Here is a 25,589-nt window from a genome sequence, read left to right as displayed (position 1 = left end):
AAGCTGCTGTTTCTGTGCCTGGAAGGGAGAATTTAGGGGGAGAGCAAAAGACTTAACTGGAATGTGGAATATGAGACCTACTGTATATTCATTGAGATCTCTCTCCGTGCTGCACGCCTGCTTGCACTTAAGCTCTTAATGGTTCCTTAAAACTGATGAGGTAAAGGGGAGAGGGAGCGTAAAATGAAAGTGTTCTTCTAAATGTTTTTTGGAGGAACGCCTATCAAGTGGAACGGAACTGGAGGGGAAATTAGCCAGGGGACATGCAAAGTGAGTGCTGTGGCTGGCTGTGTGTCATCCTTCTTTCTTCAAAGCTGTCTGAGGGGAGGAGGGGTACAGGCACAGAATCTCCGACAGGCAGGGAGTGCTTGAGGAAAAAGACCAGAGAGAGTCAGTGAATTGGCTAAACTGAGGTTGTGATGGTCTCCTGTGAGAAAAAACAGTTACTGAGTGCTGATTTCTTGGACTGTTTGTGTGGTTGTTTGTGCCATGAAAGTATTTCCTCTCAGAGTTGTACATGCTGTAGTCGTGCAGAGTAATGAAGACTAGGGATGGGTGTTGTTAGTATTCTATTGAGACCTGTGCTGCTTATCAGAATCAATACATCCCAGTACTCTTATCAATACTCCTTAACTGTAATGGGATTCAAATGTGCAGTATAATTAAGTGCACCACTGCTCAGTGTGCCCTGTATTTATTTATTTTTTTCCCAAGCATATCGTTAGTGGTTCACAGGGAGGTAGAGAGAATTACTGTGTGAGATCTAGTGATCAGCTGTCTGGCTCACATGTAATTGGTACAGGAAAATTCAAACACAAGGCTTACCACTACCTGGTGTTACTTGCTGAGTCAACTAAACAAGGAGACCGCTGTTTGTTCCCTGACTGTAACCAAGTGATTATCATGGTAACCATGACGATAAAGGCCCCGTGATCAAAACCAAGTGGTCATTTCAACCCATACCATGGTGTTTTTCTGACTTTAACAGTTCTTTCAACCCTGTCTCTAAACCTCACCAATTAATTTTTCCAACAGTGGACAAAGACAAATGATGTCGTCCCGCGGATGGCTTGAATGTGTCATTCGAGGGGGCAGCAACAAATGACATATTTTGCAAGTTGTTGGTTGATTAACTGCATTTCTTAATTTGCTAGTTATCCTCACTCTGCTGTAACCACAATCTACAAAATGTAGTCACAACCATGACTTAGTCACAGACCTGCCAACTGTAAACAAAGTCTTAGAGTACCGCCTTGGCTCATTTACGTGTGCGGCCAAAAACAGACATAAGCAACTGTATATTTTGTGGAACCCATTCATTCGTTAGTCAGAAATCTAAATTCTAAGAGGGAGGGGGAGGTATTTATGTAAGGGATAATGTATAGTGAGCCGGTGACTGTCGAAAAATAACCAATGGCTCCATTCCCCTGTCGGGAGTTATTTTTAAACAGTCACCGGCTCACTATACATTATCCCGCTTAGAACATCGCTTACTACTAAAACATTCAAATGTTACAACTGGCATCAATATTATTAAATTGCTGGCAGAGTGTACTGACAGAGGAGAGGTGTTCACCAGAAACTGCGGCCATTTTCTGGAGCGGAGGGTAGGATTTTACTCCACTTCTACCGGTCGGAGATGCTGGGTGCCCAGTAGCTGCAAAGGCTGCCCTCACATTTATGGCCAGTGACGGACATGATGTCCCTGCTCTCCAGGCCAGCTTGGGAGAGCTGTGTGGACTAACGTTAACTAATTTTGATGCTCCTCAGTCTAATGCCGTTGCTATGGTATCCCTAGAAACGGAGCAGCAGAGCAGCGGTGATACCTCAAGAAATAAACACTGCAGAATTTTGTTGATTGACCAATCAGAATCAAGTATTTAAGAGTGCCATGTTCTAATATATTATTACTACTTACTTTCCAACTCAACTGACTGGTGAACAGGCATCTAGCTTACAAATACATACATAAAGTTGTGCTAATGTTAACTCAAGTTCTAATCTCACCCCCCTCCAAGGGGCAACAAGAAAGACAGTATCAAGCTCAAGCGTGTTGCTGTTGATTTGCGGATCCTAGCTACTGTCTGTTGAGATGACATCACACAACTGTCAGTCAGCCCTGCAGGCTAAAAGCTTGTCTCTGTATTGCTGCTGCGTCTTGCTGTTAGACATTACAACTGCACAATCGATCAAACTCACAAGGTGTCACGAGCCAATGTAAGTATGACGCTGAATATATGAATCTTTGTTGACCTTGAACTAATGACTGAAGAGAAGTCTAGACCCCATGGCAGGACCAGTTGGGAACCACTGCCTTAAACAACATTTAACGTCCCCATGTCATTGTGGGTTTTCTCCAGGTACTCCGGCTTCCTCCCACAGTCCAAAGACATGCAGGTTAATTGGTGACTTTAAATTGTCCGTAGGTGTGAATGTGAGTGTGAATGGTTGTCTGTCTCTATGTGTCAGCCCTGTGATAGTCTGGTGACCCGTCCAGGGTGTACCCTGCCTCTCGCCTAATGTCAGCTGGGATAGGCTCCAGCCCCCCCCCCGACCCTTAAGGGGATAAGCGGTTAGAAAATGGATGGATGTCCAACTGGCTTTCTTCTAATTTATCTGAGGTATAATCTGGCAGTCGGAAAGACATTTTCATCATCACAGGGCCGTACATGCAAAGAGAGAAACTTTTAGGAAGTACATGTAACTCAGTTGTATAGAACTGTACTATTATCATTAACTCTTATTTACAACGGCTGATTTAAGAATTTATTTTTATATTATCTCCAAAAATATCTAAAAGCATTCAATAATCTGAAAGTGAGAATGCAGTCTTTAATTACAACCTGATACGATGAGCTCCATTTGTGAGAAGAAAATGAATTTTCATCAGTGTAGTTTAATAGTGGTTCAAATACGCTCAAGTATTGCCGAATAACTCAAGAATACAATACCACAAAATATGCTTTTTCACCAGTCTCTTGTAGTCATGACTTTCTAAAGACATTTTAATCTAAAAAATAAAACAAAACTAGTTCAAAAAGCACATCCCACTGTGTTTTATTAGCTCATTAAAGAATATTTTGAGTCTGTGAGTGGTATTTGCTTGTAAAAAAGAGAACACCACAGAGAACTTTAAACTGTCCACGGACACATTAGTCATTTTATAGACAGCTGAGTCATGGTCTATAAAATGTTGTTACCTAATTTTCATATTGCAACCATATTGTATGCTCTACCAAAAATTGTTTAATTGGCCTGATTTAGAACTCCTACAGTAAATATGGTTCATATACATGTGTATTTGTTTTGTTTGATTAGACCTCTAATGACTGCGTGGGCTGTGACAGATGCTGCTTGACTGACACTTTTCTGACTCAAATATACTTCTTTTAAAATATATATTTATACTCTAAATACACTTTCAGAAGTTTACAAAATAATTATCAATTTAGCTCACATCTGTTTAGATATTACTTTATGGGTAAACTTGCATTACAAAATAATACTGAAATCATAGCATTGGAGAGTGGCATTATATTTATTGATAGCAGCCACTCTGTATGTCAAACTGCTGGTAAGTCACTCTCTGACAGCATTCTGATATCAAACAGACTACCTTGTGATACATTTGACAGCTTTGCAGTGTAGCTGCTTGAGCTAACATTCACGTTAGCTTCACAGACTGACAGGACGAGCTGCCTCACAGCGCTGGATCCTGGAGGTCCCGACTCAGACGTGGTGATAAGCATGAAATAATTATATTTCTACAACTTTGTTCGCCAGCTGTCAGTCATTCTCACTTGACAACTGCTGAGCTTCCTGCCAGGCAATCACCTAGGTTGTTTATGTACAAAGCATTGCAAGTTGATTCCAATTCGAGGTGTCACGATTCAGTAGCTTGTTTGCAATCACAATGTAATGATGCACAAAATCCAGATGGGCAGAGGGTGATAAATCCATATACTGTGGGAACGCAACTACATAAAAGGGTTGGATGAATATGCAGGTAGCAGTTATTGTCAGAAAACTGAAATATGTTGGATGTGACTCACACTGAAAGAAGAAGAGCAATGTTCCAAACAACTTGACTGAGTCACCTGGTGTGGATATGATCGTCATTACAAATTACCTCGTCCTCCACACCTCCTAATGTTATCAACCTTACACAGTGAGCAGATGAAAGCGTACAAGAGTCTACAAGTATTTTGTGTGTGGTTGGGTCCACGACCGAAACAACTGCCATCTTGCTTTTGGCAGGGTGAGTAAATATGCTTAGGTATAACTGCCTTTATATTTCAACTCTGCTGTCCGGCTACGTTAGCTAACTTTAGCCACTATTTTTTTACCTACCTGATCAACTATTCCTGGAGGATTAATGAAACACCATTAAAAATCTGGGTTGTGGCTAAAAACACGGCGATATTGTCACAGCCAACCCGGTCTCACTCTGAAGTCAACGAATTCCGGTGCTTGGGCAGTGACTTATACTAGCATCTTGATTTCAAGATGGCGCACGCTCTGCTGCGACAGCACGGACTGTACTTACTGTACTGTTCTACCTGTTTCTATACCATGCTCTCTGTCAAAAACCGGACTAAACTCACACGCATAACTGGCACTGCCACAAAAATCATCAGTCTTCCCACACCCAACCTCACTGAACTTAATAACAGGGCCATCACACGTATCGCAACCTCAATAGAACAGGACTCCACACACCCACTAAACGAACATCTTGCCAGGACGCAGGTATAAAACGCTGAGGTGCAGAAGGGCTCGCTTCGGGAAAAGCCTGATTCCCGCAGCCATAGCTGCTCTGAACAACAGGCCCCGTTGATTGTGTCATGTTTATATGCTGTATGTCGTGTGTGATGTGTTCTGATGGTGTCGGTGTTTGTGTGTCATTGTTTTTCATGCTGAGTCCAACAAGTACAGTGCTATGGAAAAGAATTTCCCCTTGGGGACAATAAAACCTAACCTAACCTAACCAGACACTAACAAAAAAAAGCCGTCGTTTACTACTGGCATGATACACGTCAAATTGCCATTACGCTTTAACAGCACCAAGTGGTGTCAGAAGGAAACGTGGCCAAACAAAAATGAAAGTTAAGGTGACGAAAGTCCAAGTGGGGCGGACGGGAGGGTTGGTAGATGGGTCCAACAAACAGACTTTCAGACGGGAGAGTGGTGTTTGCTTCCTGTAAGCTTTTAAAGCCAAATCCCGTGCTTTTTTCCCTAAACCCGACCACGTACGCTAATTGTTGAAGGAAAAAAAAAAAAAAAAAACGTCAATTTGCGAGTCTTTGGAAAGAGGCTGTATGTAAACAGTAAATTTCCTGTGAAAATGGAAGTGTACTTTGAAAGACAATGCATGTTCCAGGCAGAACTTGACACGGTGTCCCAGAATGTCAACAACCAACGCACCCAGGGTAGCTTTCACGTCGTACAAGGACGTGGAAAGTCCGTGACCAAACATCATGAGAATGTGTTGTGTCAACACACTGTAATTTCATCCCACTTTGGGGATTAAAGTTGGGGCATTTGACGTTTAAGTTTGAAATTAGTTGACTCAACCACCCCACCCCCCCTTCAGGCCTTTGTTTTTCCATATTTGATTGATTGGAACAGCTGTAAACAACGCAAGTCAAAGACATTTGTACAGTGCTGGTAGTCTTTGCCTCCAGTTGCTGGATATCACACTGATGTAAAACACCACATGCAAAAAGCTATTCAGAGCAGATTCTCAGTCTCATGAATGAATATCATGTTTTTAGTTTGCTGATATGCAATATGAAATCTAACTGGCAGTTCAGCTAATTAGTCTTGATGAAGGTCACATTGAGCAGAGAAATCTGCGTGGGAGTAGACAGCTTAAATGAATGTGTGACGTTATTTTCCACTGGATGAATGTTGTTGTACAACAGAAATACCAGTTTTGTACTCCAGACTCTATGTGTTCGAGAGTAAGGAAAAAATAGAAGGGCGTTTGTCTATATTTTTATATCTCTGGCAGTGGAGTACACTCTCTGTGCTGAAAGGTTAGTACCAGGGAAATCTATCATTATCTACAAAATTGTATTGATACAACTTTGTCAAAATGAGTCATTCTCCTTGGCTGAAGTTTTGTCAAGTTGTGCAGTGTGTGCTGGTTGGTTGGCCCATTTGTTAGTGCTGGAGTTCAACGATCCACTCTCTAAAGCTAGTCTCTGGGTGATGATGCACTTTCATCTTGCAAAGATACTTATCAAGTTCTTAGATCCAAAATGCACCCAAACACAAGGCTTCTTTGAAGATTAAATGCGCTACTTTCAGAATCTCTGACTTGATTCAGAATCGTACAAGACAAGAATCTCAAGTCTTATTTGAATCAACTATTTCCATCACCCCATTTGTTAAGGCACTGTTGTCAGTTACAATTACAATTGAGGCTTTGGCAATTTGGAAACTGCACTTTGACATTGAAAAATGTAACTGTTTTAATCAGTATTAGTGTTGGATTTGCCAGAGCTGATGGCCTTGCAGTAATTCTAGGACCAGTCTGTTACACTTTTGTGGTTCTTTTCTCCTTGTAGGAGACATTATAGCTGTCAGAACGTTTGGTTTGGTATGTGACATCTGTTCGGTTCACCCTGTAACCCAAGCAAATAGTCAGCTGATAGATCACATGATTCCCTTCCATGCAACCAACTGGCAAATCTCGTTCCAGGCGCCCTATTCAAACTGCTCTGGCCTGCCTACTGTTGCTGCTTCCTCTGCAAGCCGCTTTGCAACCTGCCTCCACCTCAGCTCCACCTTTTCATGTTGTGTGACTTATCTATGTCATTTCTGTTTGTCACTGATGCTGCTCTGTTCTGTTCCCTGGGGTTCTTTGCTGCTGCTCTCTCTGCCTTAGGCTTTCCATGTAGGCACATGGAAGGGCAGAGAGGTGTGCTCTAAAGTGGTCCTGACTGGAGTGTCTATTTATGTCTATTACTCACACGAAGGGAGCAGAAATCCCAGAGAGTGAGTTTTACCTGGCACACTCTGACAGTGCACCAGTTGCTGTCTATCTATCAGCCATAGCATGCTAGTCAGCTTAGCCCGGTTTGCCAAGTCAGTCAAGCTTAACGATTTATGTCGAACTGTATGCAGACATTGTTCAGCTGAAGTCCAGTGTATCTGCGGAAACACTGCGAACATTTCATTTCAGACAGCTTCACCTGAATGTGTCAATTTGCAGATCGAGACAAAAACAGACTGGAAGGCGAGTCTTTCTCCCCACAGCATTCAGGCAGCCTCTCTCTGCTGATTTGGAAATGCTACAGGAGTGTTTACCGCTGCAGATATGCTACCACACTAAAATATGTGTAGAAAAGAATACTGAATTAAAGCAAATGCTAAAAAGTGTGAGCTCCGCTACAATGTGCCTTCACATGTGCACTGTAGTCAGTCTGTTGCCTACAGCCTACTCTGTATAAACGAGCGGTAACTGCAGTTCAGGAATTATTAACAGGTCAGAGTCTTGTCAATCAATCAATCAATCAATCAATCCAAAAAGTAGTAATGAATTTTTAAAAAAAAATATATTATCATTATTATTACTATGAACAATATGCCAATATTTGAGTGGTGAGTTACTTTCACAATAACAATTATGGACAATAAACCACTTTTACATATCAACATTAAAAATAAATCTACATTTTTTGTTTTCTGTTTTTTACCTGCTGTATCTAAAATATACCAATTTTTGATACAGCAGATCAGCAGACCAATCACCTCGGCGATACCAAAACCGAAGTATATACCGAACCGGGAATTTTGTGTAAGATTCCAACCCTAGGCATCATTAGTGAATAGATTTTGGTGATTTCAGCAAACTGCCAGCATAGCTGCACACAACTTCAACAAGAGCAGAAGTTCAATCAGCCAGAGTAAATAATGACACCTGTCTGGTTTTTCAGGGGCTTTTAAGTTTGGAGTATCCAACCCCAAAGTGAGAGAGACAGTGTACTGTTCAAACTGTTTCCCTGCTGGGCTCTGACACCATTCTGTGTCAGCCCTGACAATACCTCACTGAATCCTAGCCACGGCAGGGTAAATGTGTTGTGTTGCCTTTTGTTCTTCCACATTGCCATCCGCAGAGACTGCTGGCGCTGCACAGACCCATAATGAAAGGCACAGCCAGCTGCGCTGGCCAGCAAGATGGCACTTTCATCAAACTAAACCAAGCTTAAGCCAGCTTCTCAATTATTTAACGCCTGAAACAAGCAACAGTGTAGAACCCCCCCCTTCCTCAACAAACCACCGCAGACGACTGTCAGTGATGTTGAAAAGGAGAGATTGTTTTTGAGATGATGAGATTTGGATTATGGTTATGTAGAGAGAGACAATACAGTGACGCTGATTGCTACAGAAATACTTGCAGCTTGAATAGAGAAACAGAACACCGATTTTGTTTTGTAGCAAAGTGAAGTCAAGCTGCGTACTGGTGCCAGATGTATGACTAACACAGCAGGCACAGCGCTGTGCACACCGCTGCCTGGGCCTGTTTCTAGGTCCTAAAATAAATCGGTATGTCATAAAGTGAATTTGTTTATGACATACTATATTATATTTAGCATAGAGCATGGAAGCTTTAAATTGATTATACGTAAACGGCAGGTTTGGAACATGTCTAATGTGTTCATATCTCTTTAAATATACATAAAAAGACATTGTTTTCTTCCCATTCTACAAAGCTGATAACTTGGATGCTACAGACTAATTTGGAATGTAAATAATCACAACATCTATTTTCTGCTGTGCCTGAGATTTTTTTTTAACCAAGTCTCTGTAGGATTGTAAAGCAGAATTGGATCAGTCTGAATTCAGAGAGGAACGTAATTTATTTTCTCCAACATTCTTCTCCCGTCACAAGATATATTTCCTGCAAATGCCACAGAGGTTACCATATCAGGGGCCAAACTTATACTTAATGAACTTTGCAAAACCTGGCAGATAATGAGAGGTGATTAATTTGGCTGGCCCACATGTCAAGCAATGGATACAGACTTTTTTTTTTATTGCATGCACAGTGCACAGGCCCCACAGTTGATTATTCTGAGAAAACTGCATTTTTGATCCCTGGAGAGTAGTTCAGTGTTGAGCAGATGTCGCTGCTCAGGGACCTGCTTCTGTGTTTACAAAACCACATTCTTTAATGTGCATTCAATAGTTTCTGGATGACTGTGGAGTTCTACAGTGTGGCACATGCTAAATCAAGCTGTGGCACAAAATTGAGTGTTTCTCAGCAAACATGAAATTTTTTCAGTGAGAAATTCAAAACTTCTCCACCCAGCCATGGAGACATGAGTCATAGTTGAAACTGAGGAAGTACGCAAGTGGAATTGCTGAATTTATGAAAGGAGTCAAAGCTTTCTGCATGAATAGCATCCTAATTGGGTTTAGATTTAATATTGGTTTTGCCCCTTAATCACCATCGGACTGTACCTCTGTAAGTGCTCCTTCACTTGGAGAGAGCATCTCGAAGACAGTCCCAGTCCCTGATTGCTTGATTAGCTGCTGCCTTACTAAATCATGCGCATACAGATTGTGAGCTCAAAGGCGGAATAAAACATCTTCTTTCAGTTGTGCTTCGAGAAGCCGCAGAAATCAATTTGATCTCACAATATTGTTCTTTACCACTGCCTTTTCAAAATGCTCACACGCTACAAAAGCATGAATCATAATCCGCTGCAATCACAATGGTTCCACTATAGCTCTGAATGTTAGGGCTCATCATGTAAGTAAACTCGCTCTGTTGTAACTGTCAAGCTTTCCGTCTCTTCACAGAGAACGAGGAAGGATGCAATAAAGAAAATTGCCATAACTGCAAGTAGGAGCTTGAGAACAATTTTACAGTGGATGTTAAAAGATAAAAGCTGGAACTGCTCCATTGTCAATATCAAGAGATTTATGACTTATAAAGAGTGGGCTGACTTTGTTGACTTGCTTTATATTTATTTGACCTTCAAGTTGCCGTAACGCTGACAGATCCCACGGATAAAATATATCCTATGCTGTGCGTAATCAAATATATTGAATAAATACTTTCACTCTTACAGAGAGACTTAAGTATTTTTCTTTACCTGGACACTGTTTTTCCATGTTTTGTGTCTAAGTGACTAATTGGGACACCTATTTTTGAAAGTGGTCCAGTATTGAGAGAGACCGTTCAAGCCACAGCGGTGAAACAGGCTGCGGTGTAATCCCTATGGGCATCTGTGCAATTCACATCCATTAAAAGTGTTTGTTTGCCACTGACAGGCTCAGATTGCTATTAGAAGTGCCTGACAACATTACAGAAAAAAACCCTACACAGACAGTAAGTGTTTTTCCTTAACTTTTGCTGAGCTTGTCTGTTTCTAAGTGTGTGTGAACAAGTCTCACTCAAAGAGAAAGAAATCTTGTTCTAAAACCTTCCAGACTCTTCCGTGTTGTCAAATTCAGATAAATATTCAGCCATGACACTGAACACTCTTGAGCAAGACTTGGTCACAATGACAAAACAGACCAGCCAAAGATTCTTTAGCGACTTTTATACAGTTTTATCAGACACTTCTAATTGAGCATAGCGTTAGTTCAGGCAGGACACGATGAAGTTCAGCTCACATCCCAGCTACATCAGCTGATCTCAAACAGCCCAATCAACTGATGGAGCAGCTGACTGATGTAAGGGAGTCAGCTGATAGATCACATGATTCCTTTCTATGCAACCAAATGACAATTCTCATTCAGAATGCCCTATTTAAACTGCTCTGGCTTGCTGCTTCCTCTGCAAGCAGCTTTGCAACCTGACTCGACCCCAGCTCCTCCTTTTCATGCTGTGTCTGACTTATCAGTGTCATTTCTGTTTGTCATTGATGCTGCTCTGTTCTGTTCTGGGGGGGGGGGGGCTTTGATGCTGCTCTCCAGGGCAGGGAAGTTTGCTCTCTTTGCCTTAAAGGGATAGTGCACCCAAAAATGAAAATTCAGCCATTATCTACTCACCGATATGTCGAGGGAGGCTCAGGTGAAGTTTTAGAGTCCTCACATCACTTGTGGAGATCCAAGGGGAGAGGAGGTAGCAACACAACTCCACCTAATGGAGGCTGGCAGCGCCCCAGATTCAAACATCCCAAAATACATAATTGAAACCACAAAATATCTCCATACTGCTAGTCCATAGTGATCCAAGTGTCCTGAAGCCCCGACATAAAAAGTTGTTTGGAAAAATGTCATTTGAACTCTGAGCTACAGGCTACAATGAGGCTAAAAACAGAGTTCAAATGACGTTTTTCCAAACAACTTTTTATGTCAGGGCTTCAGGACACTACAGACGAGCAGTATGGAGATATTTTGTGGTTTCAATTATGTGTTTTTGGACGCTTGAATCTGGGGCGCCGTCAGTCTCCATTAGGTGGAGTTGTGTTGCTGCCCCCTCTCCCCTTGGATCTCCGCAAGTGTTGTGAGGACTCTAAAACTTCACCTGAGCCTCCATCGGCATATGGGTGAGTAGATAATGGCTGAATTTTCATTTTTGGGTGCACTATCCCTTTAAGGGTTTCTACTTAAGCACATGGAAGGGCAGAGAAGTGAGCTCTCTCCACCTTAGGCTTTCCATGTAGACACGCAAAGGGGAGGAGAGGTGTGCTCTCTCTGCCTTAGACTTTCCACGTAGACACGTGGAAGAGGCTTTCTAGAGAGGCCATAGAACAGAACCATACTGCCAAATGTAATACTGCAAATGAAAACTAAGTTCTCTTTGACTGAAGTGTTCCTGACTGAAATAACAATCTGAGTGTCACTGGCAAAAACAGACACTTTTAATGGACGTAAATTGAAGGCTCTCAATTACCCTTAGAAATTACATTGCAGCCCGTTTCCCAGCTGCGCCTGGAGCGCTCTCGCTCAAGACTGGAACATTTTCCAAAATTGTTGTCTCCATTTGTCACTTAGACACAAAATCATGGGAAAATAGGGTCCAAGCTGAAAAATACCCAAGTTTCCCTGAAACAGTTAAAAAAATACAGTAAAAGAAAAGCTACAGTGAGGTACGGTATAATACCATTACTACATTATACAGCACAGGCTGTTCCGTAGAAAATAATCATTTCAAATATTTGTTTATGTTGCAAATGTTTTTCTTGTTGCCTTTTGTATTTTCCCAATAATGAGAAAATACAATTATAAGCCTGAAGTTCAGAATATACATATTGTTATGATAGCTTTGTTGGTAGTTTAATGAATGTCTTGTGGGTGTGGTTTAGGCAGCTGGTAGGAGGCATGGTCAGCACTAATGTCACACTTGGTGGTACGTGGTAATAACTCATTAGCCACTATAAGTCGCACCTGGAGGGAGAGCTGGTGAGGCCTTTGCGCTGAGCGGGCACGCCATGGGGGAGACGCAGGAGGCAAGACACTCTGAGGACAAAAGAGACAGCGTTTGACACGCCACCACGAATTATCCATGTCAATACACATTCATTCCAAACAACCACGAAGGAGAGCGAGCTGGCCGACTGGTCTGATGGAACTGCACCCTCGGGGTGTCCAGCAGAGCAGTCCGGTCCTAGCTAGCTGGTCGCAAGGAGCAATAGCGGTGGCCTGGTAATGAGTCAACCACACACACCCGCAGATAGGAGAGGTCACACTCACCCAGGGAAGTCCAGGCACGTTTCCCATGTCTAATGCAACACTAAGTTATCGGTTTGCTAGCCTTAATTAATGAGGTTTCACAAGCCAGGTATAGCATAGCAGCGTAACAATATATTCAAAGTTTTGCATGTTCTGTCTCTGTTGTGAAAATTAATGTTACTTATTGTAAATTCCTGTAAGTTACAGTTTGAGGTGGTATCACACCCCTTAGTGTAAGATGTTGTTTATTACGTAATACTTGTGAATAATCTAGGGAAATTAACTCCCCAGATGAATATGAGGTTATAAGTCTTGGTGGGATCCTAGATTCAGATCTAAGCTTCAAGTCCCACATTAACAAGGTGACGAAAAACTGTTTTGTTTTGTTTTTTGCCTGAGAAACAGTTCATGTACCATTTTTAAGTCAAAGAGTCCTCCTTGTAAATTACAGAGTCCTCCTGCTTGTATACAGAGCCCTGAATGTGCTAGGACCGAACTACTGCTAACTCCCTTGTTAACACTGCGATCATCTCCTGTTAGTTCGTTGGAGGTTCCCAGCAACAGCCAAAAGAAAATTGGGGATGAAGCCTCTGTCAGACCTACTACCTACAGATATCAGGGAAGTCAGTTTGCTAAATATTTCAGGAAGAAAGTTAAAAATGTATCGCTTCACTTGAGCCTATAACTAGCTATGACTTCCCTGATACAGGCCTGAAACTTTTTTTTTTACACTTTGCACTGCTGCAATTTTTAAAAACATATTTTACTACATTTTTTAGAGCTTTATAATTTATGATTTTACAATTTTATGGTTTTAAGATTTATGGTTTTGCTTATATTGAGTAATGGTGGCTTTATGTACTCTATTTTCATCTAATATTTTGTTTTTTAATTGTATTTAATTACCCTTTTATATTGAATAGCCTTGTTGGCCTGCTTTATGCTCATTCTCTCTATTTTCATTTGAAGCACTCAGTGCACTGAATTCCCTTACCATAAAAACTGTGTGCTGCATTCTTTGTATGAAAGGTGCTAGTTAAATAAAGTTTATTGTCATTATTATTATTATTAAGTACTTCTTTTTATGTCTTTTGAAACAAAATATTTAGCAAGCAGAATGTTTCAATTAAACTTTTCAACTCTGTCTGACTCTCGGTGAATCTGTCACAGGTGTGCATCCAAAGATGCTTCCTCAGATCGAACCAAGACAACCTGCAATTGCGAGCTTTCAGGCGAGTGAGTGTAATTACCCTGGTTTATAAATATACTCCTTATCACAGCAGAGGGATCCACATTTAAGCCATATCATAAGCTTTGGGATTACCGTAGTGCCTCGCCTCGGTGCAGATTACCATAAATCTCCCCACGCGGCTGAGGAGGCGTGCGCTGTTCCAGGGAAACTCAGGTTAACATGAAGGGCAGCTGCAGTGCACATCCATGCATGAGACCACACAGACCTTAGTGACCCATAATGGATGTTTAACCTTGTACTGAGCAAGTCTGCATGATCCACGTATTAAACGCCTTTCAAGCGACTTTTCTCTTCTCTCACTTCCCGATACACCTCATCCACCCCTAATATGATTTCTGCACAAATCGATAATGTTGTGTACAGAATAGAGTTAAGGCAGTGTGGAAGTTTGCATGAGCAATACATAAAACAACATATTCCTAGAGAAATCAGTTCTACACACAAATTACCCTTCAACTCTCCCCCAAACAAACACACACACGCACACACACATACAGTGCAAACACACGCCAAACATGTATGAGCCATGCCATGCTGATTTGGTGTGGTGTCTGCAAAATAGTTAGACAGTGTCCAATCATTCATGGTGCCTGAAAGTTGATATATTGTGAAGAACTTCTGTGAGGCCTTGAACTGCAAATTCAATAGAGATGAAAACAGTGTTAAGGCCACACTCTATTAACCATAGAGCACAAATATTTGGTACAGCATTTTTGTTAAACTCTGGGCCTCTGAACCCATTTTGTAGATTGCTTTCTTTGGCTCATATTAATTATTTTCTGTTTTCCACATTAGAGTTTCTAAGGTAAAATCTGAATAATTGGAGACGTCTAACATTCAAATTCAAGCGTGTTATGAACGAAGAGTCAAGGATGCTTAACTGTGATTCAACAGTGTCTTTTTACAGGGCATACTTGATAAAGGATTTACCTCTCTGTCGAGCCTTTGTATTTTGATTTTGAGTTTTTATTTTTAGGCTGATGCGATGAATCATACCTCACACTCCCTGGCGCCAGAAATTGTGCATGTGCAGGAACCAGTGCCATTGCCTAGCACCTCCAATGCCTCTGGTGTGGCAGCAGGGTTGTAGCTCATGTAATACTCTTGGAGCTGGGAGCTCAGGTTCTGCTCCGGCTCAGGACTCTTTTTGCGACGCTTCCGCCCCACCATGGATCGCTGCTGCAGCAACCTGGTTGCACCGGGATAGCGCCGCCACAACACATAGATAATTGTCAAGATTAGGGACATGGTGAAGAAGAGTGCCACGCTGCCCACCACCACTTTGTGCAGAGTCATGTGCTCCAGCTCTGGGGGTGGTGGGAGAGTGGGTCGTACGCGAGGAACCGAGTCTCTTGGGTCTTTGCTCATATGCCCTGGGAAGGTAGGGTGAGGAATCGGTCGAGGTCTGAATGGCGGGACAGGACCAAAGGTGTTGGCTGGTGGCAAAGGTGGAGAGCTGCTAGTGGGGGCAAAGGTTGGTTCACCGGTGGCTTCAGAAATGAGCTCTGACATTGGTGAGGGTGTTTCTGTCAGAACATAATCAGTTTCCTCACAAATACCATGGCTCCTTGTGGCTTCCATAATTTTTTCTCCCTGCAGATACTTTGGGCTGCTGCATATCATAGTGGTGTCCTTACTACCCCGAAAATTCCTCAACCAAGCTACAAGTGGGCATATGCCAGTTCCACAGTCCCACATGTTTCCAGCCAGGCTGATGGAGGTCAGTGAGATCCACGCCGACACTGCCTCCTGAGACACATTGGACAGTTTGTTGGACTCCAGGTTGAGGACTTGAAGGTTGGGCAAGCAGTGAAACACAGCAGGGTCCAGGGTCTGGATTTCATTTCCAGACAGGTCAAGTTTCTGCAGTGTATACCAAGTCCACGGGAGGCCCTGGTTAACCACCTTAATGCGGTTCCATTGCAAATAGAGTGATCTCAGATTGGCTAAGCGTGGAAACAGGAAAAAGTTGATCCGCGAGAACTGGTTGTGCTCCAGATGCAACTCCATCAGCTTCTGCAGCCCCAGAAAGGTGGTGCGGGTAAGAGCCTTGATTCGATTGTAGCCCAAATCCAAAAACTCCAAACTTCGGCACTCCAGGAATGCTCGGATCGGGATGTTGGAGAGACCATTTGAGCGTAGGTGTAGGTTCTGCAGTTTCCGTAAGCCATGGAATTGCCCCGGCTGCAGGATTTCCAATTTATTGTAGGACAAGTCCAGACTGCGAAGATTGGGAATTCCATGGAATGTTGAATTGTGCAGGGATGTGATCCTGTTGGAGCTCAGTATCAGCTCTTTAAGCCTGCGGACGCCCTGGAATGCTCGACTGTCAACAGCTGAAATCTGATTATGGTCCAAGTATATCCAGAGAAGCTGGCTGAGGTGAGCAAATTGATACGGTAGCAGGGTGTGCAGATCATTGTAGCGCAGGGAGAGGCCTTGGCAGCCTACTGAGATGTTTTCTGGGACATCTAAGAAGCCAGCTGAATCACAATGGACAGTTTTCCCCTCACATCGGCAGCTATTGGGACAGGTGCGCTCACCAAAGCTGAACAGCAGGGGAGCCCGTAAGAGGAGAAGGAGAGGAAAGAGGAGGTGTGTCAGTCGTCCATCACACAGCAATGGACCTATAAGAAAATATGAGAGAGAAGAGGAATGAGAGGAATGTAGGGATTTTTATAGAAGTCACATTTTCAGGTGTTATATTAAAAAAGGCCAGAGAAAAAAATAAAAAATTCAGTATCCTTTGTGAAGCAAAGAGATTCATAACCTTTTGAACAGATTTAGAGATCATTTAAAAGTTCTTTCTTAAAAAGTAAAAAAAAAGAGCTGAAGCATATGAATAGAAAAATTAGACAGAAAGCTCAGGTGATTTAAATAGCAAAATAATCTTTAGAAGAAAGTCATGAAAGCTTACTGCAAAATACTGACTTTAACAAATGACCGCTGCAGAAATGCAAAGTGACAATTTGCTGCTTTTGTCCGACCAACAGTCCAAAACCCAAAGACTCATTTATTATCATAAATGAGTGAAAAGCAGCAAATTCTCACATTTAAGAAGCTCAAACCAGTATTTTTTTGGACATTTTGGCAGAAACTATTAATTCAGTCTTCAAAATAGTTGCAGATAAACTTTCGATCAACTTATGGATGAATCGACCAATCGTTGCAGTTCTATACCCTTCCATACTGCTACTCATTCTTAAAGCTTTTCTCTCTTCCTATGATCATGGAATAACACTGGTTTCTGCAAATGTACACTTATTAAGATGATGCTCCCCTTAAACATTTTTATATGCTGACCAAAGACTTCTCAAGGATGATGAACATCTGGGCAAACATTCTACTTATCTGTCAAGGGTAATCACACAGAGAGACTCGGTGCTTAATTCTAAAACAACCAAGAACTCCACAGAGTTGAGAACTTTCAAAAGACCATATGAAAGTGCTGTTTCTCAGGAGAGGCACAAGCCCCCCACATCATTTGCATGAACCCTTTGATCCCGATGTTGATGTAAAAAGGGAAATGGTTGCATTTTTCACTTTGTCAAAGAAAAATCCGGCATCTTTTCTACCTTACAGCGAGACATGCTGTGATCGTTGTCTGCACTCTCCATCTCCTATTTCTTAGAAAAGCTAGACCTCACCTTTCCCCACTTCAAGAGGTTTTCACAGTTCCCTATCCACTGGAATATACACTGTATGTTAAATATAAAAGGAGACTGGGATAATAGCAGTCCAGAATTCCATTAAGGGTTACGGCCCTCCAGGGCCTTGACCTTGGCAGATATTTCTCATTTTTTCCAACAAAATTCACAGAAATACAAAGGCTTGAAGGTTCCATTAAGAAAAAGTTCAGAATTACCACGTTTTCTTAGAAGTTCTCCTTACAATTAAGACTGGATCTTTGTAAAGATAAAAGTTATTCACAAAGCATCTTAGCCCTTAAGAGAAATGCTTTGGTGAAAAACTGTTAGGAGTAGGGGGAGGACATTTAAGAGGCTTGAGAGTTTCTTTAGCAGAGGAAGAAAATGGCAGAAAGACAAAGAGGTAGGAGAAATGACGCTGAATGACAGTGAGTTAATGAAAGGCTACAGATTAGAACGTGCTGGGATAATGTTTATGGTTACTCATTAGAGATACGCTCACATCTCCCATCCAATGCAATTACATCACAACCCCAGAAACAAAATGATCACAACACTAACATATTTGGCTACCGGAAGAACCATCAGTGCAGCAGTGATAACTTGGGTCTGTGTCAACTTTCATCAGCAGGATGATCATGCTAACAGTTACAGCACTTTCAGTGCCTCATATTGTGCCGCAGTTCATTTAATTTCCACTGGACATCCACACCTTCCAGGGTCACAAAAGGACAACCAATCACATCATTTAAATGAATGTATCACACCAAGCAATGGGGTCAACCACACCTCCGCACTAAGGTAAAAGTTTCTGTCTCCCTCTTCGTCAAAGTTGCTCTGAGAATTTTCCTGTACCACTCGTATGGTAAGACTCCTGCAATCATTTTTTAGGCATTACATTAGGGGTATTCTTAGGCCATGGTAAGACAGAGCAGGTGGTCTGCATAAAAAATGGACAGGTGGAGGGCACTTGTCTTGGCTCTGACTAAGTGTGGGAGGCTGTTCCCAAATAATATGTTGGTCACAGGAAAACGAGATGAGATATGAGACCCTCAGAAAGAGAAGGAATTGCAGAGTGCTACCAGCTGATCCAGGAACTTTCTTCGGATAATGGTTGCTTCTAAGCTTATTTTAGGATGAGTTGGGGATACTTTGACAATCTACTGTCAATCCATCCATCCATTGTAAAGCACTTATCCCTCTCCCCAACAACGCTTTCCAGCTCGTCCTGGGGGGACCCCCGAGGCGTTCCCGGGGCAGGTGAGATATATGATGTCTTCAGCGTGTACTGGATCTGCCCTGGGGTCTCAGAACACCTCTAACGGGAGATGCCCAGGAGGCTCCTCCTGAACCACCTCAACTGACCCCGGCGCGAAGGAGCAGCGGCTCTACTCCAAGCTCCCTCCGGATGTCCAAGCTCCTTACTTTATCTCTAAGGCTGAGGCCAGCCACCCCACAGAGGACACTAATTTTGGCCGCTTGTATCTGCAACCTCTTTCTTTCGGTCATTAACCATAGCTACGACCATAGGTGAGGGTTGGGACGTAGATCGACCAGTAAATTGAAAGCTCTGCCTTCCGGCTCAGCTCTCTCTTCATCACAGCGGTCCAGCACAGCGCCCGCATCACTGCAGACCTTTCACAAAACCGCCAAGACCCCGAGATACTTGAACTCCCTTGCTTGGGGCGATAACTCACTCCCATGTTGTGAGTTCTGCTGTCAATGGTTTGGCCTAATTATAGTTGGTAAAATGTTAGAAAGTACTTGAGACTATAATTTGCACAGGTATGTCTTGCAGCTTGCCTAGGAAGACTAAGTTAGCATAATTCAAACTGTGCACAGTGTTTAGCTTGTTATTGCCACGACAAAAGGTTCATCTTTCATTTTATTGGAATCAACAATGCGTAAAAATGCTTATAATGTTGAGCACTTTATTCCTCTCTGAGTTTTTCAGTTCATTCAGATTCAGATTCAGAATACTTTATTAATCCCCGGGGGAAATTGTTTTTGTTCCAATGCTCCGTGCAAAGTAGAAATAGAAATACAACATGAATGGAAACAAGAAATAAAGATGAAGATATAAATAAAATACTAAAATAGACAATGAAATAAATAAAATAAAATATTAAAGTAGACAATAAAATAAAATAAAAAATAAAATAGGAAAGTAGACAATCTGCAATATATATGTATATATATATATATAGTTTGAGGCGTTGGAATAATGTGAGGTGCTCAGCAACGCAGAAGCAGCACGCAAAATGCTTCACTTTAATTGAAAATCACAAAAAGCCACCCAAGGCTGTTAAAACGCACTCTGTCTAATAGGGGCCTTGGAATGTTTGTGAATACGGCCCCAGATGTGATCTGTCTGAAATTGCCTGATCTTTATCTGTCAGTCTTGGTGGAACCTGTATTGATCGGGTCTATGAATATAAATATCTTGTAATCTGGATCAATGGCAACCTTACCCTTTAAAATCCATGCAAATGCAACGACTGACAAATTACAGGTTCTGCTGGAGGGTGCTTCTACCCACACCGTGTGACCAGTCAAGGACTCCTGGCACCTTTTTTTTTAACGTTGTCCTACAATTTTAAGACAATCCAGCTGGACAATGATCCTCAACATACAGGCAAGGCAATCAAGGCTTTTTTTTTTAATGGCAGACGAGTGGAATGCTCTTGACCATCGGAGTCCGTCACCTGATGCCAGCACCTTCAAATTAAAGCTGACAGCTGGCCCTTTTAACCTTAAAGTCTTGTTTGATTTCAGATTCTATACCCTGCAGTGGACAGCCAACCCGTTAGAAGACGTGTCACTGTCCTAATACGCTGTGACGGCCCTATATGTCAAGGGACACATCCTTGACCCAGGGCTCTCATCTGGTCTTGCTCTGACTAATGCTCAGACTAAGGATATTCCTATTGTACTTTTACCTCCCCGCAGGCACCTCTCTGCTCTCTGTTCGGTTTTGCAGCAGCTGCTTCGCTGTTAACAACCACAGATTTGACAATTAACAATAAGAAGCTCGTCTACAAAGGCATAAAGGATGTTAATTTTGTTTGGACAGGCTGAGATGGCAATGGTTCTGTGAGTAGGAGGTAGGTGAGGGCGGGGGTGACAAGCAGCATTGTGGAGATGTATAAAGCAGTAGTTACAGCAGGTATCCAATTAGGTTTTTTATATTATAGTGGGTTTCAAGGTCTAGTAGTTTTTAATAATAAATGCTGTCACAGGTATGGGGTTTTTAATTTGAGTGGTGGAGAACTATCATTTGTTGAATTGCTAAGATTATAACTGTGTGTGTGTGTGTGTGTGTGTGTGTGTGTGTGTGTGAGTGATTGTTAAACTCAGAGCGAGATAGAGAAATTATTTCTTTAAGTGGGTTATCCGGTGCACGGCACATTTGTGCTTGACTGTAGGAATACAGAAGCACAATAGTAGAGAAAATGTAGTGTTAGAAAGGGCTGTGTGATGGCAAGGTAAGGTGTTTTTTTTTTTTTTTTTTTTACATTGCTCTGTGTCCGTACTGGTATTCCTGTTTGTTTCTCCAAACTTGGGGTTTGATGACCATCATCTACTTTTGTTAATACACTGACCAAACTATCACTTTACAGGTCCAAATTGTAGGATTTAGGGCAGAAATGGAATATATTTTAATAAGTAAAGTAAAGTAGTAGTTGTAGTAGTCATATAGTAGCATAGGTAAATAAGAATCGTCAGAATGAGCCATCCATATCTACACTAGAAGCGTTTCTTCTCCACGGAGGCCGCAGAGTTGCACCACCATGTTTCCACAGTAGCCCAAAATGGACAAACCAAACACTGGCTCTAGACAGGGCTTTTCAAGTTTCCGTGTTCTCCTCGGCCACTGTAGTTGACACCCCCTCTGCAACAAGCTGAACAGCGAAAAACACATCTTTTAAATGTGAAACTGCTTTATTCAGTGTTTTTACAAGCTTAACTCCCCAGCTCTGTTTGTTCTGGAGAGGAAGAGACATCTGCGGATAATTCGGCTCACAGTAAAACCCTCCTGATTGTCTAAATCTTAAGTTATCAGAGAAGAAAGGTGAGCACACATTAGCAAATGCTAGGCAGGGGAACCCAACAGCGTTGGAGACACACTGATTGTTATGTGAAACTAATTTATTCTGTGTTTTTCATGATTTAATTCACCTGCTCTGTTTGTTGTCGGAGATGAAGAGACTTCTGCAGATAATTCAGCTCCTGGTAGAAACCTCCTGAACAATGAACACTGATGGAATCTTAACCAGGAGTTCAGGAGTTCAATTTCAGCTTACCATTAGATGCCACTACACACGGCTCCTTTAAAGGTTAAAAATGCACTCAAGAATAAAAGCAGCAGTATTAGTGATGCTAAAGGTAATGGCATCATAAGATGTTTAAAGTATTTCAGGACATCATGAGCTGCTGGTTGATTTCTCTCTTCGGGTATTTTTAGTCTTCTCTTCTGTTAAAGTTTCCTCCCCCTATTTTTACTGATTGGATTTTTTGTTTATAAAGTGCTGTTATTGCACCAAGCTCTGGGCTACAAGTCTCTGCATATATTATACATGAACAAAGAATACCTTCACCTATCTCTTCCTGTACACACGGGTTGCCAATATGAGAAAACACATATTGACAGAACAAGGAAATCATATTCCTCATGATTAAACATTAGCATTGATTCATGCATATTAAAATATAACTTATGAACAGTTGACCTGATGTTAGCTGCCCACGGACTGTGCTTGGCAGGAGCTATGTGTACACCACACACATTGGTGCGACTATACTCGTGAGGACCCTCACTGACATACTGCATTCCTTAGCTCCTATATCCATAGCCATTATTACCACATACATATTAACCTAGACCTGATACTAACATCAGGCATTAAAACACGACTTAGCATTTAAACAAACAGCCCTTTGTGGAAGTAGGGTCTGGACAAACTGTCCTCACTCTCCAAAAATGTCCTTACTCTCAAGGTCTGACACACAAATTGGTCCTAAAAGTACAAGTGCACACACACAAACCCCAAATGTTGTGATTTGTTTGGCATATGCATAGCAAGTTATGATTTGACCTTGAACAAGGTTTGTAAAATGACAGCAAGCCAATGACGTAAATATAAAAACAGAAATGCATCAGCTTGCTGGCAGAAAGTGCTACTCTGTATACATAAGTTTTGAAGAGACATATTGCTTTCCAGAACTCTGCAGACAGACAGACAGACACTGTTAGACATAATCAGACAGAAGGAGGCGACAGTAATGATGGAAAATTGCATGACTTGACAATGCAAATTCGTAAATTTGCACATCCTGTGCATTCTTGTCACTTTATATTCACATTGATGAGTCCTTAGAAAGCTGGCTTCAAGGCAAGACTCCAGAACAGAACTATTTTACAAACAGAGAATCACTTGTCTTTTCTCAGTGCTGACCTGCTGTTGTACTTTAGGCTGTAACTAAAAAAAAATCCCTTCATCCGTTGTCTGACATTTACAATGCAGAGGACATTATTATGCATCATTATGCTGACACTACGGGAGTGTCACACAACACTGTGACAATTTCATGCTAAAGAAGCAGCAAACATGCACTGTCCTCCATGATCTGCATAAATCACAAGCTACCTGTGTGTCACTATGCTATACTTCAGTACAGGCAGGTTTGTTTTTAGCCAAAAAATATGAACTTTTGACTTTTTCATAAAAAGATGTTTTATTTATTTTACTTCAATTATTTAATGTTTGTTTTAAAGCTATTGGAAACCCAGATCCACAGCAGCCTTCAAACTGTTATTTAGGTTATTATGTAGGCTACATAATAGTAAGCATCTGAACAGTATTGCAAATTTTGACGAATTAGGGTTGGCTGACATGGAGAAAATCAAACATCACAAGAATGTTTGACCAAATTCCTCAACATCCATATTGTGATGACTCTTGATAATCATCAGTGATGTGGATATAACGACTAAAGCCCTATTCAGATGGGATTAGTTTAACATGGAGACGTGGGGTAAAGTAATTATTACCAAGGATTTTAGTCCCATCCGAACGTGCCATGTCTGTGATCATTACAGATAATGTCAGTAAAAATTACGGAGACTTTCACCTTCTGTAAAACGGTCTGGAGAAAATACCTCGGGTATATTAATCCCGTGTGATCAGATCCTCTGTAAAAATGTATGTAAATATTTTGTCACGTCCTGTTAACAACCATTTTTCTGCACTTACAACTAGTTTTCCGCATTTTTTCGATGATGGAGGCGCTTGAAGAAGCATTCAGTGTTGTCGGCAGTTGTGATAGTGGACATTCTTCGAATGATCGCATAGCCTTACGTGGGAGACCAATCAAAACGGTCGAGAAGAAAGCACTTTTCAGAACCACGAGACTTCTGGTTGTGTTAGGTAGGCCTAATATAAATCCATATTGCTAATCGTTGTGTACACACAATCCTGATCATGGGCAATATTTCATATTGGGCTAATAAACGTGACACAGGAAGCAATGTAGCACGCACGTGTCGACAGGGAGGTGACGCCAGGGCGCAAACTGAGTTACCACTCCCATCTCTGGTAGAATTATGGAGATTTCTTGTCCCGTGTGAATCGGAAATTTATATTACAGACATCCTGTGATAAACTGACATTAGTCCACATCCCTATGTAAAACTTTTCCTGTCCGAATAGTACTTACGTGGGTAAAAGCAAATCATAGACCAGCTAACACAGTCTGGTAAATTCAGAAAATTCCATTACTTAAATGGAAAGCAACCTCTACAACCTGAAAAAGATTAGGGCTGCTCCTGACTAAGAATTTTTCTAGTCCATCAGTAGTCGTCATTTAGGACCATTAGTCGACTAGTTGCCCGCCTATTCAATTATCAAATGATATATGATTAGTACAAAACTGTACTAATGAGCCTTCATTAATATAGGCTTATATTTTTTTTTTTTTTTTTTAAGATATTTTTTGGGCATTTTTTTGCCTTTAATGGACAGGACAGTTAAGTGTGAAGGGGGGGAGAGAGAGAGGGGATGACATGCAGCAAAGGGCCACAGGCTGGATTCGAACCCGGGCCGCTGCGGCAACAGCCTTGTACATGGGGCGCCTGCTCTACCACTAAGCCACCGACGCCCCAGGCCTATATTTTATCTACAAGGGCATGTCACACACTGAGCGAGCCGCCTGTTAATGACACTGTCGGCAAAGCAGTATCCTCTCAAAGTTCCACAAAGTTACAGACTGACGACTCAATATTTTAGCTGTTGCCAACCTGTAGAATATGACACGTCTGCTGATGTCATCTCACTCCGCACTTTAGGTCTAGGAATACCTGCTTTTTTTTTTTTTTTTTTTTGGTCTAAATGCCCTGAATGGTTCAAAATAAGGTACAGGAACTAGAACGGTTCCATGTTGGTGGAAAAAGGGGTATCTGTGGTCATTTGGAGTCTCACCCTGATCAGTACTTGTTAATTTGAGCGGCAATTTGCAAGTGAAGGTCAGGGGGCCTCCTGACACTGTGCCTGATCCGTCTGTTTGGTGATCCATCCAATATGACAACATGTCCATATTTTATTTTCCTTCTGCAGTGCACCCGGAGAAACCATCAGCCCCATGTTTTGGTAAACTGTGGTGGAGTCATCCACACAAACTCCAATTTATGTAGCGCTCACTCCCCAGACCGATTCAAGAATTTCACCCAGAAAGCTATGGGTTTTACATAACGGCTATGTCTCCCAGCTGGAGCTGTATCCTCTCTCCCTTTCCAGACATCACGTCTCTAATGTTCTGAACATGGAGATTAATAATGTAAATTGCTCACCATCACTTAACTTAAGCTATATGTTATATGTAACTGATGTATTAGAGAGATGTCCTGTGATGATGATGATGTGATGAGATGATCTGTGTTTAATGTGGGTTTTCTAATAGTTATCAATGTTTATTGTCACCCAGATTTTTTGGATGCTTAGTGAGACATTTAACCTGGATACCATATGTATTTTTACTATTTCAAGCCATTTTTTCAG

At 41.7% G+C, this 25,589-nt stretch overlaps 1 protein-coding gene across 4 annotated transcripts in view; it reads right to left on the bottom strand.

The window, feature by feature from the left end:
• Positions 1 to 25,589, bottom strand: part of lrrtm4l1 (leucine rich repeat transmembrane neuronal 4 like 1) — an 85,084-nt gene that overhangs the window by 32,731 nt on the left and 26,764 nt on the right. Inside the window, exons 2-3 of one of the 4 annotated variants that reach the window (XR_013488124.1) lie at positions 14,819 to 16,515; positions 12,352 to 12,423 (exon numbers count right to left, since the gene is read on the bottom strand). Coding sequence is in view for 2 of the 4 variants with exons in the window: in XM_033646219.2 (XP_033502110.1) it covers positions 12,352 to 12,423; positions 14,885 to 16,515 (1,703 nt within the window). In the remaining 2 variants the exon portion in view is untranslated. The remainder of the gene's footprint in view (positions 1 to 12,351; positions 12,424 to 14,818; positions 16,516 to 25,589) is intronic. The other 3 variants (XM_033646219.2, XR_013488125.1, XM_033646220.2) reach the window with 3 other exon arrangements.

This window comes from Epinephelus lanceolatus, chromosome 19 (genome assembly GCF_041903045.1).
Source record: "Epinephelus lanceolatus isolate andai-2023 chromosome 19, ASM4190304v1, whole genome shotgun sequence".
Taxonomy (NCBI): Eukaryota; Metazoa; Chordata; class Actinopteri; order Perciformes; family Serranidae; genus Epinephelus; species Epinephelus lanceolatus.
Note: the sequence above shows the minus strand (reverse complement) of the source record. Positions and strands in the feature narration are given on the sequence as shown.